Consider the following 19,771-nt stretch of genomic DNA (forward strand, 5'->3'; position numbering starts at 1 on the left):
AATTGAGAATTATATGAATGTGATCTGAATGTCATGTAACAGATTCCATTTTATTATCTCAGACAACTGTGCATCAAGATGTAGAGTGAATAACACTTTCCTGAACATTGTTCCTAAGCATTGTTCTGTTTGGTGATATAATGCCACATGGCAACAATTGTCTAATGACTAATCAAGCAAGTCAGCCCAAAACAATGTACATATTTAAAAAGAAATTAGTGGAAAGCTGCTGAACGAAGACTGTTTGTTGCTATGTTTTTAGCAACCACAAAGTTGCAAATATATCGAAAATAATTCAACACAAATTTCCTTCAGACTGAAGTTGCTGAAAACATTGTACCACAAGTAAGCTCAGGTGTTTCTGTGTCATATAAGTTTGTGAAGTTAATTATTTTTCTACACATTCTCCTTTTTATTTAATGCAAGTGTTCCAGCATTTAGTGATTGTCAAGATTCCTCTAGAAAACATTTCAGATCTTTTTAATTTATGTCTCATTCTCATTCACTGGTATGGTGTAACGTAACAGCAGAGGTACTGTGTCTTTCTCTGTCTGTCTACTCTTTAACTTTAACCTAACAAAAAAAAAACATACCACTGTCACGGCTTCAGCAACAAAGAGCACTCAAGAACCTGGTGAAGATCCAAAATGTACACCATGTCCACAATCCAAAAATGGACTAGGAGTAGTAACCAAAGGACAGTCTGACATTTATGCTCAGACATTTGCGAGGTGAACTGCACTCCCTGATCTGATCCCATTTCCCTAGGGAGCCCATAGTATCTAAATACTTCTTTAAAGATTACTTTGGCTGTTTCCATGGAAGTGGGAGCTTAGAGAGAGGCTCAATGCAATGGACTTTAAATAAACATTCAATGACACTTAATGTGGTTTGTGTTACCATGGGAAATGTGGAGACCTGTGATGAAACTGGGGGCCCAGGGTCATCATGGGATGAGTAGAGGTTGAAGGAGGCCTGCAGGCAGTAGGCATGAGGTGCATGTCTGGGCACATACTGAGCAGATTTTAACAATGTTTTCAACATTGTAAGCCAGAAACCACCAACAGACTTTGTTGTCCACTTACCTCTGCTTATGTTGGATATGTAGATGTTCAGAAATCAGTGAGGTGTACCCATTGTTGCACCTCCTGGTCTTGGGCACTCTGATGGTTTCTGGACTTCTTGTTGAGCTTTTTCAATGCTTTCCATTATTTCCTGATGGACTGGTGCTGGTCTGTATGGAAAAGGGAAGTGAAACAGATGAAGTGTTAGTTTTAGTGACCTGGCCTGGCTTGGGTTAAATCTTTTTGCTGTTTTTACATATTCCAGGTTGAGATTATCAGAATGAGAATGGCCAGTGTCGCCATTACTCCTGGGCACCTTTGATTGCAAGCAAATCCTGTAATTTCTAGAAACAAAAGGACATGGATGTAGTTTGTCAGGGCTACGATGGCATAGATGATCTTTCAAGTATTCAATTCAATTCAGTTTTATTTGTCTAGCACTTTTAACAATTGACATTGTCTCAAAGCAGCTTTACAGAACATACACTACAGTACAAAAGCTCAAGATAAATATTAGACTTGTATTTAAAATTATTTGTATTAATCCTTAATCCCTAATAAGCAAGCAATGAGCAAGCCTTTGGTGACTGTGGCAAGGAAAAATTTCCATAGATGGTGGGGGAAGAAACCTTGAGAGGAACCAGACTCAAAAGGGAACCCATCCTCATCTGGACAGAGTAGACAGCTCTTACCATATTCTTGGTTTTATGGACCTCCACTATACACAGCAAAGGGTCAGGGTGGTGAAATATAGGAGCAAGGTTTTGGGGAGTTGAAAAGCACATTTGACCTCTTCAGACCACTTAAGCGTCTTTGGTTGTCCCTTTTATAAATGTGTTGTTGGTGCTGCTATGGAGCTGACAACTCAGATGAAAGGCCAGGAGAAGTTTGCAAACTCCAGGAATCTCTGCAGCTCTTTGGTGGTTGAGGAGTGAGGCAAGGAACTACTCATCGTCCCTATGTACCCTTGTTTAAATGCCTCTTTGTTGTAGTCTTCCTTTGGTTGCTGGAAGTGACAGATGGTAAGCATGACCTCTAATACCACTAGATTCTGAGGTGGTTCGATGTTATAGAATGATAGAATTTCTTTGTACAAGGTGCTGTTGGAAATATTTGCATATGGAAAGAATTGTACATGGTGTATCCTTTCCCTTGCCTTGACTGTCAAGGAGTGTGTGAAATAAACAAGGGGAATTCTCAAAAGTTTTACTGTTTCATCCATGAAAAGTTGCCCAGGTGTCCATGAGTCCTGGAAAGTGATTAGATTGTGAGCACCATGACAACATGATAATTAGTGCAATTTTCTTTTTCTCATTCACAGGAGTAACATTTTCTCTCACCTACTCTGGTCTCACAGCACATGTAGATGGAAATGCCTGCTTTTATCTACTACATTTCTAGGAAAAGCTGATTGCACAAAGGATGTTTGTACTTGCAAACATAACAGATTGCATCAGGAACCCTTGCATTTATATATATAAATAAGTGGCTTACCTTGGGTAACCAAAATGAGTAGTATTACTTGTGACCTGGATGATATGCTGAAGGTGTTTGGAGTTATGATACTCACAATACTCTGTAAGGTGTTTGGAGTTCCAAACACATTCCAAAGTATGGTGAGTATCTATGTGCAAGACGTTTTGTGTACACAATCAGGAACAATGGACAAAGCTCGATAATAAACACTCAGAACAAAGGGAGCCAGGAAAGCAGGATGGGGTCATATGCAGAAATCAATTCAGTTCAGTTCAGTTTATTTGTATAAACTTTTAACAATGGACATTTTCTCAAAGCAGCTTTACAGAAGTAGAGAAACACAGAATAAAATTATAAGTTAAGTTACTATTCATCTCTAACATTTATCCCTACTGAGCAAGCCTGAGGCGACGGTGGCAAAAATCTTGAGAGGAAGAAATCTTGAGAGGAACCAGGCTCAGAAGGGAACCCATCCTCATTTGGTTGACACTGGACAGTAAATAATGTAAATGTAAATAATGTCCATTCTTCAACAGTTTATAGTCACATGGAATTGTGCAATCAGGAGCTCCTGAGGAACTAATAAGTCAATGTAGTTTCTGAGTTCAGAATAATAATAGCTTAGAATTAACTCAGAGACTAGCAAATGGCAAAGCTTCACACCAAGTCAAAAGGTCGTGAATTTTTTATATGGTGCGAAGAAAAAAATGAGTGTAACCACAAAGGAAGAGTTCAAAATTCAGTTGAGCCCTCTGGTGGCTTGGTGGAAAACTGTCCATGATGGACATGACAGCTTCAAAAATCCTGCATTATTATCCACACTGTTGCAAGTTTGCATATGCTAGGTTTAAAAAAAACAGCTGTGCTTTACGGTTGGACCAAAAAGCGTCCATTGTATAATTGTCTTTTTTCAGTTTTTATCTCTTACTTTTTCTGCATTTTATCAGTGTGGACACATATATGCATGTGTAGATCTTACAATAAATGACGCATAATGCAGTGTTTTGTTTAAAAAACTGTCTCTGGATTATTTGCACGGACTGTTTTAGAGCTGTATTTATTGCAATTAATGAACCCAATAACAGTAAAAATGATTTCTTATTATAAAGTCTTATCAAGTATGTGAAGACTGAAGATGTCTTTGGATTGTATCCTGATTATTTCCTGAACCTGGTGTTTCTCTATATTTTATGATAATCTGGGATTTCCTTAGTGTCTAAAAAAAGCAGAAAAGAAAAACATTTTTTCCCACTAGTGTGTTATTATTATTATCATCATTATGTTATTGTTATTATTAGGAATGATTTATTATTAAATAAAAACTGAAGCTCTGTGACATTTTATCTATTTAAAATGCATTGCGGAAAAACAGAAGTAAAGGAATAAAAAATAGTCAAAATAATTATTATATTATATTATATTATATTATATTATATTATATTATATTATATTATATTATATTATATTATATTATATTATATTATATTATATTATATTATATTATATTATATTATTATAAATAGTAGTATAGACATATCCTGCTGGTAAATAAATATAAATCAAAACCTTTAGACTTGCTACACTGCAAATTTGTTGCTGGTGTCTCCTTCCTGAAGAAAGGGATGGACTTATAAAGCATGTGTTGTGTTACTATTTTCCTTATAGACTAAGCAATATGAATAATTTAAACTCATCCGATTTATGCTTAAAGCTGAGCCTGGGTTTCTTTTCTGACAACTTCATATCGAGAAATTTTTATAAGACTTTTTTGGGACATTATATCAATGATTTTTTTAGGATAGGGTACATTTTAAACTTGTCAGACATAATAGACAACTGTTAAAAAATGTCCTTTTCTGCCAATAATAATCGATCTTTGTGTATTTGAAGGCAGATCACATGCTGTGGTGCCAAAGGATGCTCATTGAAGGCTGAAATGTCAAGTCTATTTTGGCTTCTGCTCGATTTAGTCCACACATTAAACACATTAATAGTGTGCTAGTAAACTTTATTTCCAAATCTGTCATATGTCTAATTCCATCAGTATCATCCACTTCATTAAGTTTATTCTTAACACCAGAGATTGAATTCCTTTCATTAGTGAATAGATTTAAAGCTTGTGTTTGATGGCCTGAAGCTCCGGATAGACAGTAAACCATGAAATACTGCTATTATCTTCTTTTTTATGCTTGAGATGTTATGCTTTCGGTAATATGAGTTTGACCCACACTGTGAAACTGAGATAACTCTTTTCTCATGATATTGTTTATGTAAGGAATAAAACACGCCAGGGCATTCAGTCATAGGAAAACAATCTATAATGGCGTGGGTGTGTAGTGTGTTACAGCCCCACAGTGGATCATCTTCTTATTACAGCATGTCCTCATATGTTTCATACCATCGCCTTTTATACTATAGTGAATTTGCCAGTTTTCACATATTAAAAAAAGACGCATCATATTTCGTACATTGTAAGCAGTGGTTCCTTTACCAGCCTCTTTTTTTCCCCTCTCCTTAAAATTAATACAAAAACAAATTCATGTTACAGATCAAATAAAAAAAAAATTACATGGTGAAAAAATGGTTCCATAAATAATTGTGGACCTATAAATAATAAACCGATTTATCATTTGAATTCTGGTCTCAGAACTGCTGTTATTTATTTAATGCCTTCTGACCAATCAGATTTGAAAACTCTATGCAGGCTCTGTGTTATAACACGCTATAACACTATAAAAATCTTGAAATGACACTTTGTTTAAGTTAAGGCTTTCAGCTTATGCAGAAAAAAGGCCCAAGATTTTGCCGAGGTTATTGGATCTTAAATTTGACATTGTTGTAGCTTTTTCTCCATAGAAGGTAAAAGAAAACAAGGGCACTGAGCGTGTAATTCAATGACATCATGCTGTATCCTGTCATCCATGAACAGGCTAACAATGAGCCCAGCAGGTAAAATAGGAAAAAAAAAACACTTAGAAAATCATTCGAGAACAGTTGTTCTAAGATAGCACTGTGCCTGAACAAACACTTATGCCTGACTCAATTGTCTGGAAAGTTAATTGTGCTTTCAAATTGCGCTACTGTATTCAGGTAACCCACTGGTCTCTAAAGTGCTGCTTAGGGGGCAAATCAGACACACAGCATTGTGATTTGCAGTAATCTGATTGATTTGGTTGGATATATTGCATTTCCTCACAGATTAAAGTCACTCTATGTCCATCCTCATCTTTAAGCACAGTAATGGCATCTGCAAAGTTCTCCAGCACTGGCTTTTGTTTTTTCACTGACTGGAAAGTTTTTGTGAGTACTGATATCAGAAAGAATTTTCTCATATTTATTTAGGAATCGAAACAACATTAATTCAATTAGGATGTTTATCTCAGTAGTCTAGTTTACTGTCACAGATTTTCCAGGCTTTCACATTACTGACCAGAGCTCAAAAAGAGTGATGTGAAATCACATGGTGTTAAGTACACACTGCCAGTTTAAATCCAAATACCAGATAAAATTCTCATTCTTTAGCGTTTTCTGATTTTCAGGGTTCAATATTTCTATTTACAATATGTTTTTCTGCTGATTAAAAGCAGCATAGCAAATTACATTTAGGTGAAATGAATTTATATTAAATTTAGATTTCAATTTAGTCATTTATAAATATTCCACCAATGCTTTAAAAATTTCATGAAGCTAAACTTACTCGATTCAAGATTTCGGGATGTACACAGTTATATAAAGTATACAACAAAATCTGGCCACTCCTCCCAGACTGCATATAACTAGACTGCATTTAAGAAAAGTTTAAAAAAATAATAGAAATATATAGATATATGATATATATGATAGAAATAATGAGAAGAGAGGTAATAGAATGGAACGTACAATATAATACGTTACATGTAGAAACGGTTCAAAATGTGCAACTATTACAAAATGGAAAGGGATGTATTTAGCCTTCAGGTGAGTTACATGCATGAGTTACATGTGCAGAGTGACGACTTATCTACTAAAGCAGCTTGAAGATGGAAAGATGAGCTACCTAGTAACTGTAGCTTGTCAGGCTATAAGCTTCTCGTGATTTAAAGCTGTACAGTATCTTTGATAACTTTTTCTCTGTAGGTCATTTGCATTTATATTATTTGCACAGGGATGATCGCACAACAGTCATTGATAGAGTAGCATGTATTATGCGATGATACACTGTGTGTATGTGTTCTAGACTGGCTGTCTCAGCAGATTCATCGCTAGTATCTAGTCATTGCTGCTCTCACAAACAAATCTGTAAGTTTGGTGCATATACTTGCGACAACCTTTTTGCTATCCATATTGATTAAAGGCTAAGAGGGCTCTCTGGACTAACTAACCTGCACATTTCTCATGTGACCAACCTGTAATCAGTCAACCACTTAAGGATCTCACTCGTTGCTTTCTGTATGGGGAGGCAGGGACGGGATTAATAGGCTACTTTTGTGTGTGCATGCATGTGTATGTAAGTAAGTGCAGCTGCCTGCAGCCTCAACAGCAATAAATAGGTACTAATATGTAGCTCTATAACGCTAACATTTCATTCTCCTGGTTCTACCAATCAGCTGCTCTGGCAGAGTGACATTCATGAAAGAGACCTTTTAAGGGAAGAAAGCATCGTACTGTTTCTGTGGCTGTTTGCTTCAATTCATACATTTTCTGTAATGTTTATCCTACACAGGGTCATGAGGGGCCTGGAGTCTACCCCAGGGGACTCAGGGCACAATGTGGGGGACACCTTGGATGTGGTCACAACCCATCGCAGGCCACAATCATACACACACACACTTTCACACACTACGGACAATTTAGAGATGCAAGTCAGCCTACATATGTCTTTGAACTGGGGAAGAAACTCCCCAGGAGTCGAGGAATTGTTAAAGGAATAGTTTAAAGAAAACAAACAAGACCGTAGAAGGAGAAGTTCCCAAATATGCAAAAACAACTGACTGCAAAAACAAATGACTAAGATATTTGTAAGTTTATTCCAGCTTGTAAAACTTAATGGTTCTTGGAACAAAAAGCTAAGGGTCTAGGGTGCATCATGGTCCAATTAATCCCAAATGAGTATATAAGTGTGTGACCAGGGTTTTCCTTCAAAATCCCCAAAACTTGCTTGAAGGTGGATTAAATGGCTTCTAGGTGTGTGTGTGTGTGTGTGTGTGTGTGGTGAAGTCTTTATCATCTCTCCTTGAATCTCTCCTTCTTACCTTAAATATTATACTAATGAGGAGTTCAATATCATGAAGGAGTCAGCAAACAGAGTAGCTTTTGCTTGTGTAAGGAGGAGGAAAAGTTTAAGTAGTTTATTATCTTGTAAGGATGTTGAGATTTTGACAGTAATAAGTTGTTGTGCTTGTGTGAGCGCTTATGCACAACATGTGGTGAAAAACACACTAGCTGACCCTGTCCGAAAGATATTACTTGCAATGTCCCAATGTGGCTTTACTTTTGCAACCAAAGCACGAAGACATCTGATTCTATTTGCGTAATTTATTACATCTTGCTCTTTGAATGGTTATAAAATTTGATTTTCATTTGACTCAAATAGAAACCTGTAGCCACTCAGGTCCTTTGCCAGCTGAAGTCTCTTGCCTTATGTAGTGTGATTAGTGGCATTGTACTGCCTTAATAGGTCTGTTGAACAGCATATGCAGCTGATTCTTATCAGCAGGAACCTGCTGCAAATAAGCTGCTTCTTGCAAGGGACAGAACAGATTGGATGCACTAATTTGGTTATGGATGTATCACAGTAACTAGAGGTGTGGAATGAGCTGTCTTCAGACCACAAGGGTGCCGAGCATGACCGATCATAGGTGTGGAGAATTCCACCTTTCTTTTGAGACTTCCCCACCCTTCTAGGCTTAACTATGTATTTGACTTCCATGCAGAGTGTCGTCCTTATTGAGCGGGAGCAAAAAATTTTGCTCACATCAGACATCTGTGATTTTACTTCACCGTACAGACTCACTCATATGCCATCAAACAGCAGGTCCTCTCATTCCCTTTTAAAGCTGTTATGTATACACTGTTGTGCTTTGTGTGCTAAAGTGTTGTGGATTAGTGTTGGACTTTTTCAAGTTGAAAAAAAAAGTAGGCTTGCTTTTTCTTGTTAATGATTTATTAGCGATTGAAAAAAAAAAAAAAGTGAACTTGATCATTGCTGATGTTTCAACTTATATGGTTGTGATGAAAGAGATATAAGCAGATAAGATCTCTCTCTCTCTCTCTCTCTCTCTCTCAGCAGGAAGAGAAAAAAAGAAGGAATTTCAAGTTGTGATTATTAGTATTCATTTGTTTGGTCAAGCAAGGACATACATATTATGTCAAAATAAAGGATGTGGAAACATATATGCTTGTATAGTATATGCTTTCTTACTAAACAATGGAGAAAAAAACATTTGTAAATGAACTTGTATAAAGAAGTGAAAAGAATGTTATGAAAATGCATGGGAGAAAATGGTTTCATATAAAGTACTGTTCAAATCAGATCTCTCTCTCTCTCTCTCTTCACAGTAATCAGGATCACTCTTGCTCTCTTGGATAGAACTGTAGAGGCAAGTTTTCCGTTGCCGTTAAATCCTCATCACTCAAGTCCAGCAGAAGCAAGCCGAGGTAAAACACAGACCTCTTTTCCACTTCTGCAACAGGAACCTGGTCTTAATTAAGAAGTAATGATAACAATAATAAAACACATGGTCAGGATTAAGCAAAGGAGATACACAAAAAATAGAAAACTAGAAACATCTTCTTCATAAAGGTCTTCCTCTAGTATATATTACTTCTTGACAGAGAAGAACTCTGTCATTATTTACAGAACACTGAATTACAGAACACTGAAAATACTTGAATTTTTGTATTTTGTATATAATACCTTGTCATGTTTCTGTTCCAAGCACATGCTATTTCAATAATTTCATTAATCCAAGTACTTACATTGATTTATTGTTCTGGCTTGGCTACTTTTGGAGGTATCACAGGAGACCATTCACTCTCATGGCCTTTCTTCATCAATAATCTCACATGACCCTGACTCTTAACTTCTTTATTGGAATAAACACACATTTTCCTGATAGGATCTTCTCATTCTGAGGATGAGCATTTTTGGAAAGCTCTAAAGCAAGAAGGATTGAGCAGCTGCTGAATATTTTTTTGTTATTCAGCCATTTTCTAATATTGTTTGAAATAAACTGTATGGACATATTTAGACTCCAGACTATCACACCCATATGTGGTTCTTCCCCAAACTGTTGTCACAAAATTGGAAGCATGTCTTTGTATGTTGTAGCATTAAAATTTCCCTTCACTGTTTCAGCCTGGTTTAAAAAGACATGGTTTGACAAGGTTGGAGTGGAAGAGCTCAAGTGGCCTACACAAAGTCCTTCAACCTCCCTGAACACCTTTGGGATGAATTTGAACATCAGAGGCCTCCTTGCATGATATCAGTGTCTGAATTCATTAATGCTCTTGTAGCTGAATGATCACAAATCCCCACAGTCATGCTCTAAAATCTGGTGGAAAACCTTCCCAGAAGAGTGGGGCTTATTATAAGAGCAAAGGGGGATTAAATCAACAAGCACATATAGGTTTGAGGATCAGGTGTCCACTTGGACTTTTGGCCATATAGTGTATCTGTCAGAGTTATACTTTTATAATAAACTAGTGATGAAAAATATTAGATAATGTAAATTTCCCTATAGTTAGCATACTTGCTAAGATATCAGCACTGATGGCATTATAAAGTTTAAGAGTTAACTAGATGCTACATTAGATGCTACATCCATACCAAAAAACTGTTACCTAATTGAATATTTATTAAATTTGACATTTAAATATGTTGGCAGTTGTTTGATGTCCTAGGATTAGAGGATATTTTTACCACACCCTTATGAAGCGATCTTGATTTATTTTTTTCTATGGCTTCTTATAAACCACATAATGTGCATTTATCTTTTGGGACACAAACTATTGATTTTTCTCCCAAAGATTTTATGTTGCAGCGCGCAGAAATGATGAAAATCTTCGATAAATACATAAATACACATCACAGACTGTTATTATTGACTGCCACATTTCAGCAAAATCACATTAATGTCAACATAGTTAAAAGCTGTCTTTTATGAAGCCACAGTTTTCGCCAGAGATTGCCTGTGTCTCTGGGTTTTCTATGGAGGCGATGTTTTTAAAGTCATGAATTAGGTCTTTGTGTGTGTGTCTTTGAACAGTAAATTGTGTTGTGATTGCTGTTTTATTTCACCGAGAGCACTGTTCTCATTTTCTGCAAATCGTATACATTTGAGGAAATGCTGAAGTATTTCTTTAAAACTTGAACTTAGAGTAAGTATACATAGATTCCCTTAATAGAATAGAAAAATCTTGGAGATGTGACAGTGTTATTGTTGATAAGCATGGCTGGTACTTCACTAGATGTCGCCACTGTAGATCCATTTCCATGCTTTTACATCTAATGCAGACTTTATTGTTTGCAATAGCTCGGCTTTATCACCCTGAATTGTTAGGGTAAACACTTGAAATGTGTGTGTCGTGTGTTCTCTGTAATGTGGCTCATTTTTTCCACCCACAGCCGTCACCTCCTGCGATTTTGAATCTCCTTGTTCCTGGATCATGTCCAATCACAGCGCTCGCGGAGACTGGTATGTCACATCGCCTCAGCAACACTGGAACGGCCAACGGGGTATCCAACCAATCACAGATCACTCGAATGGAGATTCTAAAGGTATTAGTATGAATGTTTTTGCATGGATTCATGCCGTTGTAGAACACAGAAGCAGAATGAAGACTTGAGAACAGGAGTTTTCACAGGTTTTATTGATGGATAATGAGGGTAGAGATGTGTGAACGGCATGGATGGTGAGAGGGGGACTCTGTGAGTTCAAACTCGGGCTCTGTGGTCTGAATCCGGGAGGTGGTGTACTGAGGTGGACCCGGAGAGGCTCAGACAGACAGGGGGTGGACCTGAAGCACAGGGAGACACAGAATTATGCAAAAAGCTGTAATAAAGATCAGAGCATAGTCACAAAGGAGTTTTGTGGTTGATAACAGACTATAACAATCTGAAGAACTGAGTTTACATGCACTGCAGTCTGGTGAGGAGATAGGAAGCAGGTGCGTTTGCTGATCGGTTAAAAAGTGGGCAAAGTGGAGCACAACACCCAGAGGCACAAAGCAAGGGAGAAATAAACACAAGAAACACTTAGAACAGGGGAAAACAGAAAAAAGGGAATGGGGAAACAAACAGTAACCTAGCCTAGACCATGACACTATTACCATCACACTCAAGATCTCTGCCAGAGACATGAGATGATATTGTATCTTAACACACTTTACCATCACCATCACTTTTCATTAATTGAGTTTATGTAGTAAAAACTGTTCAGCTTACTTATGCTTTCCAAATGTTCCTGTGGTAAATTGCTTTGGATTGTGTGTTCTACAAAACTATCTGCTTTGCAAAAACAAATTTTTCTGTCAGCTTTTCTGCAAGTTGCTGTTTTGATTGGAAAGAGTATGCATTCTTCAGCAACTCTGTAAATTTGATATTACTAGAGTTTAAAATTAATGATATTTGCCAATTTATAATGATTTCCTGGATTTGTTTTTAATGGATTAATATGTATTCCAACATTCCTAATGTAACTGTAGAAGGGATAAAACAGAATATCTATTTTGTTCTAGCAAAGCTTGAGTTTATATTACTGACTGTTTTTATTTTTTGTGATACAATAATTAGACATTGATCTGATCCTGTTCCTGACAGAATAATTTGATTTTTGCACTGATAAGTGTTTAAGAAACTTCTCCTCTGCTTTCTTTTCCCCCCAAAGGTCACTTCCTGGTTCTGAGGTCTGGATCTTCTTTGTGGGCTTCTGGGAGTTGCACATTCCATATTTCAAGTCCTATAGTGCAAAACAGTGGCCCTCAGTGTCAGCTTCATCTGGCTTACTTCCAGTCTGAACCGAAAACAGGAAACTTGTCTGTGTCCATAAAACTCATGGATTCTGCCGTTGTCAACTCACTGACTTCAATCAGCAGGGAAAAAGCTGGCATTAGGTTAGAGTCCTTTCTTGTGGCTTTACGCAGTGGTTAAAGTATAATCTAAAAGCTGTATTGCCTTTGGGCTGCACAATAAAAGAAATACTTTCAGTTCATTCAGTTTAATTCATTTTTTATAGCACTTTTAGCAACACTCACTGTCATGAGAAATCAGGCTTTAGAGAAATCAGGATTTTAATCAGGCAACAAAACACTTGAAAAACACTAAAAAACTGTCTGAGATGACATGAGGAAGAAATTTAGAGAGAAACCAGATTCAAAAGTGCTCAGCTAGAATTTTATAGCAACCTTGTTAGCTTTAAAAACAGAAATCAACACAGTAAAGGTTGCCTGTTCCATCTTATACACTGTCTCAGATAACCATAATTCACTCCATATTAGTTAACTAGCTAACTGTTTCATTCAGATTTTTTTTATATGCTACTGTCTTATAAACTGGTTTCTAAATTATAAGTTTGTTTTTCCATCTCACCAGTCCATTTAATCAAATTAATAACAAAAGCTCAACGTGGAGATAAACACACTGCAACATTTTCTAGGAAACCTCCAGGAACCTGTTGAAGCTAATTACTAAACAATAGCCTACATTACAATGGCATTATTGTATTGCTTGTTTTCTGAAAATGTCTGTAGACCTGCATTTAATTGCATTATTGCTGTTCTGTGTGAATTAACTGATTTGGGAGATTTTGTTTGTTGGCCACAGAAACTGTTAGTTCACATATTAGTATCTAAATAGTATGTATCTTTTATAGGGACTATTTCAGTAATATATGTCTATTTTCTTGCAGGCAGCAAATGAAACCCTTGAGAGCTTAAACCTGAGCAGCATCAGAATTTGGGCCAATGTTGAGCACAGTTCAGTGTATTGAGTGTATTCAAATTGTTGGTTATTATGTGAGAACATGCTGGTGAAGGATTTTTTTGCCTTTTAAATGGTCTTTAGCTATGGTCTTATGGGTATTTTCCAAAAGATTTTGTATCATTAACCTGAACTTCATTCTCCATTCGTGTTATAAAATACAACTGTAATTGTGTATAGTATATATATATATATGTGACAGTTTATATAATGTTTAAATAATTCTGATATATGCAGTGTGTTAAACTCTACACTTTACCTTTAACTAACATAAAATCTCACTTTGCTCTGCACTTGATTTGTCACAGGCTTTCCATCGCTGTTGCTGATTTGATCATTAGACCTTTACCAAGTTGAAAATGAACAAATGAACAGAACCCTGACATGCTTCGCTTAATAGCAGAGTCATATGTAGCCACTGTTCTGCAAATAAATCAAATGAATGTCATCTGAAAGTCTTGTTATGGAAATGTGCTCCGTATTGATTTTCTTAGGTTGGCTAAAGCTAGTCCAAGATGAGTGGATGCATTTTGTTTCTAAAAGTAGATACCAATACGTCTTTGTAATTGGTTTTGACAGATGGCTTGAAATGGGCTGTGATGCAATGCAATTTGGAAAAAGCCAGTATGGTCATAATGGAGCCAATACTCTTATACTCACTGTCTGTTTAGGATTAAAGACATCACTCGGGGTTTGTATGGCTCTGTGCCTAGGACCATACAGTACTCCATCACACAAATCAGATTTAGTGGCTGCACAAACTGAAGCTATGGAAAAGGTTAAGTTGAATTACAATCCAAGTGACTCTAAAAGTAAAGCAAAGTTAAAGGCAAATTTATAGAAATCGTCAAATCTTCACAAGTTCTTTGTTTTTCAGCACATTGAAGTCAACATTTCTTGGTCTGGCTTGGACAGTTTTGAAATATTTGGACCATGTGGTCCAAGATAATGGGAAAATAAAAGAAATACCAAGAAGTGTAGGCAGTGTATAACATATTCATGCAACTAAACCATATGTGAAATCTGTTGTAGCTGTAGATAAGAAAACTGTAAGGCAAGTGATACTAAAATGCATAAAAAGATCTGGACAGTTTTCCAGGAATGTTTTTAATGATCAACAACAATGTTCACAAAGTACACAGGAATCCAGTATTTATGTACTGATGTACTGATATTACCTTTCTTTGTTGATTCTCTGCATACCCTGTAATTGACAAGACAACAGTACAATAGCATTTTGTATAAAATGAAAGTGTTTATTATTCAGCATGTTAGTGGTTGAATATATGTAAACACATTTATATTCACATATGCTAATATCTTTTATGGCCCAGGGCATCTTGGGAGGTATTGGAGGCATCAATAGGGAAAATTGATGAGCCCTTCCAGGTTACAGTGCAGTACACTTCTTGTAGTGGTCATGATCTTGGACTACTGGCTATTGATTCATTGGAGCTGAAGGGCTGTAACCTGGGTGAGTATTTTATGAAATGAGATATTACACTGCAGCTCTTGCAGCTGGTTTCTATGTGAGACAGGGGCATTTTTGAGATCCTCTAAAGCTAGGGAGCTATTGGTTACATCTTGCATTTGAATTTATGGATCTCTTTCCTTTGCTGAATACCTTCCCTTTCTCCTTCTTCATCTCCTCAGAAAGCAGAGCTTTGGATGAAATGGCTCCAGATTGTGTGGAGAACTCAGCCATTCGCTGTGATTTGGGCAGCTGTATAGATAAAAGCAAAGTGTGTGATTTTTACAGTGATTGCCCTCTAGGCGAGGATGAAGGATTCATTTGTGGTGAGTTGGACAGTGCTCTTGAAAGGTTCTATAGGTCAGTAGAGGATTTGGATAACATATTATTATGTAACATTTGTTCTGTAGTGTAGTGTTCATGGAGTGTAACAAATTAATGTAAAAGGTTGCCAGAATTAAAGCCCTGTAAAATATCCCATAGCCTTTGCACCGTCATTTTGAAAATGTCAAGCTAGATGCTCTTGAGCTGTGTCCATGCGTGACAAGGAGCAAAAATAGCAAAATGTGTGTGGTGGTCTGGACAAATTGGCCAAAATATTGGCATTTTATCCTATGTAGTTTTGAAAATTATAACTTGCATACATACAACTTTATACATAACATTATTATTATTATTATTATTATTATTATTATTATTATTATTATTATTATTATTATTATGTAGTTAGCTCTTTGATTATCAGCATCCTTATTCTCCGTGTGTCTCTCTGTCTCTGAGATTAAAATCACTGTCGCATTTATACCCAAGCCTCATCACCATCCCTTCACTAGATGATCTCTGTTGAACTCTGATCTGTTTATCTTGTCTCAGTGGGGAAATAATCACTGACTGATTCAGTCATTTCTGTTCTGTAGGCCAAATGTCATTGTGTTATTAATGTTATTAGTGCCTTTTTATTAAGTCACATAAACATTAAACGTTGTCCACTGCGATCTGCGCAGAGCACAGAACATGGGAGTACACTTCTGTGTTTTGATGATGATGTGTCAGATAAAGCAAGCAACAACATGCAAGTGAATATAAGAACAAATTAACATTTAAGGGGGAAAAAAAGAAAAATCTTACAACAACTTGGTTGCATAAGTACTGTAGCCACACCCTATAACTACTTATAATACTATACTTTTGGGTAAACATCTTACTCTTAGCACATCTTGATTTGATTTGATGTTTGAAGGAACATCCTGTTCTTGGTAGTGTCACTCTGGTGCTCCAGTTCCTCCACTTGTTGTTGATGGCCTTCACATGTTCCATGGAACTTCGAATGATTTGTAATGTTTTTGTGCCCCTCTCCTGATTCCTCGTAATTGCTTTGTAAGCTCTTTGCAGACCACGGCTTCAGAAGTCAATTGAAACCATGAAGATGTCCATAACATCTGGTCATTTTTTGGGATTAATCTGAATCACTTGATTGATGACCCAATTATGATAAATCCTTTTGAACATGAGTTTAAATGTGATTGAGTCGTTCTGAGCACAGTCGATGTGCCCATTTATACGACCAGTATAAATCTTGTATATGATTAAAATTTTATTGACATCTTGGTTTTAAGCAATTATGGGGTCTCATTGCGAAAAGGTGTCAGGAGAGGGTTACAAAAAACTTCCAAAATCTTTGATGTACCATGAAAGATGAAGGCCATCAACAAGAAGTGGGGAAATTGAGCGCAAGAGTGGCATTACCAAGAACATCCCTTTAAAAATCCAATGAAGTTGGTAAATGACTTGTACTAAAATATTGAAAACAACTAAAAAGTTGGTTAAGCCTCTTAAAAACAAAACAAAAAAATGGATTTAACAAGGTATTAGTTATGCAAGCAGGTTACTGTATAAATAATCCCTCCCCAAAAAAGTTTTATTTGTTTTTCTAACTGATTATATTGGATGTTATGTAAATTGCAGTAAATATATGACTGATCTTGGTTTCTTTTTTTTTCTCACAAATTATCAGAGACTAGAACCAGTTTGACCAGAACAAAGTGTTATATAAATAAAATTGAAACTGTAGACTGTAAAATCTAAGATCTCTAATGTATCTGTTCCCCCAAAAGTTCCAACTCATCTTGATAATACAACTTTGTAATTTAGTGTAATTCATTTGGTAGCCAGCTATGAGTGATTAATCCTTATAAGAAATGTAAGATCACTGTTGGCAGTCTGCATTTCAATGAGAAAGTACACTTAAAGGCTATGGAGTGGCGTGTTGGGACACTGTGTGCCACATACATTAGCTATATTAAAGCTTAGGCTGTAATAGATTGGTGAATTATGCTTCCTGAAAATGCTTTGCTTGCATTATCAAAGTTTCCTGTTACAGGAATTTAGGCATTAGAAGCTCAAATGTTTTTGTATTTTTTTTAATGCAGTAGTTTATGGACATTAACAGTTGAACTTATTGTGGCTCACATGAATTAGCATGTTTAAAATGTGTATATGAATTTTGAACCTGTTGAACCTCTCTTGTTAATGGTTTCCTGCCACTGTTCTTTGCCATTTGCTCAATTCAAAGCAAGCACTCAGGCAAGAGAGTTCATAATTTAGATGCAGCACTCACACAGAAGGAAATAAATATATCTAGCAAGTAATATAATTTCTGAGGTGCAATGGAATAGTAAGACTCTGGGGAGTTTTTAGATTGTTGTATGACCACTGTGACTAAAAGTAAAGTGTGTTTATTATTGTAATGATTATTTTTTATTTACTTTGTCTGCTATATAGTCCGTCTCTATCTTACACCAGATACCAAATTGGAAGGACTAAAGACTTCTGTGAAGTGTTCAGTGTTCATGCAACATTATGTGTCGGCTGAATGCATTTTAGGAGGAGATTGCTAAAATCCATATTGCCATATATGGTATTGGGCAAGTGCCCTGGAGCACAGCCAATGGGCACCACCAAATAATTGTAATAAAGATAACAACTAGACCTTCAAAATATTTGTCATATTTTATATATTATTTACTAGATGAGAGGCACATAAACACAAAATTAACAGTTACTACAATATATTGTCATTGGGTGTATGTGCCAAAATATATTGGATATGTCCCCACCCTCACCCCTTTTAAGGGTTGAGTCCACAATGATGAAGTGCCGTTGAGTCCAATCTATTATATCAGACACATGAATAGGCATCAGCTAAGCAGTTGTGCAGCACACAAACTGAAAAAAAACCTATCAAAGCACCATACACAATGTACCCACAATCACAAGGTTTTTTTCTTCAGGAAGAAGCAAAGACAGAGACATCACCATCAAGAGCAGACAGCTGTAGCAGCAGATAATGTCAGTAAATGTGGTAAACAGATGCAGGAGAGTGGAGGAAACAACAATAACGACAGGGACTACATGGTCTATGGAACTACCACATGTAGTATGTGTGGTGAACCTGAACATTTTTGCTATAGGTTCATGTAAATCTATGGTTTTTATAGCCAGAGTAAATATCAGTTTTCATGTTTATTGTGTAAATCTGGACCTGCTTCCATCATATATGTGAGCTAACAGGTTGCTTATTGTAGCTGAGTTGTCATGGGAAAGAGAGAAAGAGAGAGCAAAGCCAATTATACTCTCTTGACCTCTTGGCCATGGAGGGCTTTAGTTTCAAACTGTTAGTACATGTTACTTCTGTTATACTTGTGTATGTGTGCTTTGCTTGAAGAAAATGTGTACGATCTGTCAAGAACCACTGCGGCCTTTGTAAGGTTAAGCTTTTATTCCAAATTTGGGAATTGTCATTTTCAAAAATGGTTGTGTCATGACATCACTTGTGTCATGAGTTTTGCCTTCTCTCTTGCAGAAGAATCTGTTTAACAGTCCCTCCGGGATTTCATAGTTTTGTAACCACAGAAATTAACACAAAATGAAGCAAACTTCACAATATTCTGAAGAGCTTGCAATTTTTCAGAATAACCTAGCTTTACCACAATCGCAAAAATCACAAAAAACTCAAGGAAATCCTGAAGGGATTGTTTAATTGTTATGGGATACATAAGGTATTTTATTAGAGGATCAGACCTAGCTTACACAATATGATGTATACCCAATTTCAACATTTTCTACACCCTTGATCTAGATACCATGGCTTAGGCTATTGATTGAGGAAAAGTGGTGCACAGTAAAAGGGAGACTTCAAACTCGTCTGAACTTCATGGATTTTATTTTTTATTAGATCACCATGTCTATCAGTAGATCTTTCACTCAGATGGTGTTTGTCTCTCAGCACTGACTGACTCTGACGTGGCAGGAAACTTAACAGACTGGCATCTAGGCTACCGTTTATATGTCTTGTTAGTGTCCGACTAGCTGTTGCAAAGCCTCAAGGTTCTGGGTTTGATTTTTGAACTTTATATACTAATAAATAATGGGTGAGCAGAATGGCATTAACATTGCACCCCTGCACAGGATTTTAACACGCTTATTACTCATTCCTTTATTCTGATAGACTATGAGTTTCCCAAGTCTCTTGTGGAGTGTAGGGCAAATGATTACTTGGAACCATTGCTGTCACGGCATCTGACTAACCCTTCCTGGTGACGTCCTTCAAGTTTAAACCCCTTAAACTCATATTTTAAAACACCTGCCTATCTGCCATGGGTCTGCAATTAATGTTCAATGTTTATGTGCATTTATGTGAAAGAACATATTGAAGACAAATTTTAAAAATAGTATGGGTCACGGTGAATATTTAGTGATGTTGTATAGTCTTGTCAATGCTCCTTTTGTCTTTTGTCACGGAAG

General features: G+C 36.5%; 1 protein-coding gene across 1 annotated transcript in view; it reads left to right on the top strand.

The window, feature by feature from the left end:
* ltk (leukocyte receptor tyrosine kinase) overlaps window positions 1-19,771 on the top strand; it is a 63,688-nt gene that overhangs the window by 9,379 nt on the left and 34,538 nt on the right. Inside the window, exons 2-6 of the mRNA XM_058399414.1 lie at window positions 9,078-9,176; window positions 11,146-11,298; window positions 12,407-12,632; window positions 14,832-14,971; window positions 15,151-15,294. Of these exons, the coding sequence (XP_058255397.1) occupies window positions 9,078-9,176; window positions 11,146-11,298; window positions 12,407-12,632; window positions 14,832-14,971; window positions 15,151-15,294 (762 nt within the window). The remainder of the gene's footprint in view (window positions 1-9,077; window positions 9,177-11,145; window positions 11,299-12,406; window positions 12,633-14,831; window positions 14,972-15,150; window positions 15,295-19,771) is intronic.

Source organism: Hemibagrus wyckioides, linkage group LG09, assembly GCF_019097595.1.
Source record: "Hemibagrus wyckioides isolate EC202008001 linkage group LG09, SWU_Hwy_1.0, whole genome shotgun sequence".
Taxonomy (NCBI): domain Eukaryota; kingdom Metazoa; phylum Chordata; class Actinopteri; order Siluriformes; family Bagridae; genus Hemibagrus; species Hemibagrus wyckioides.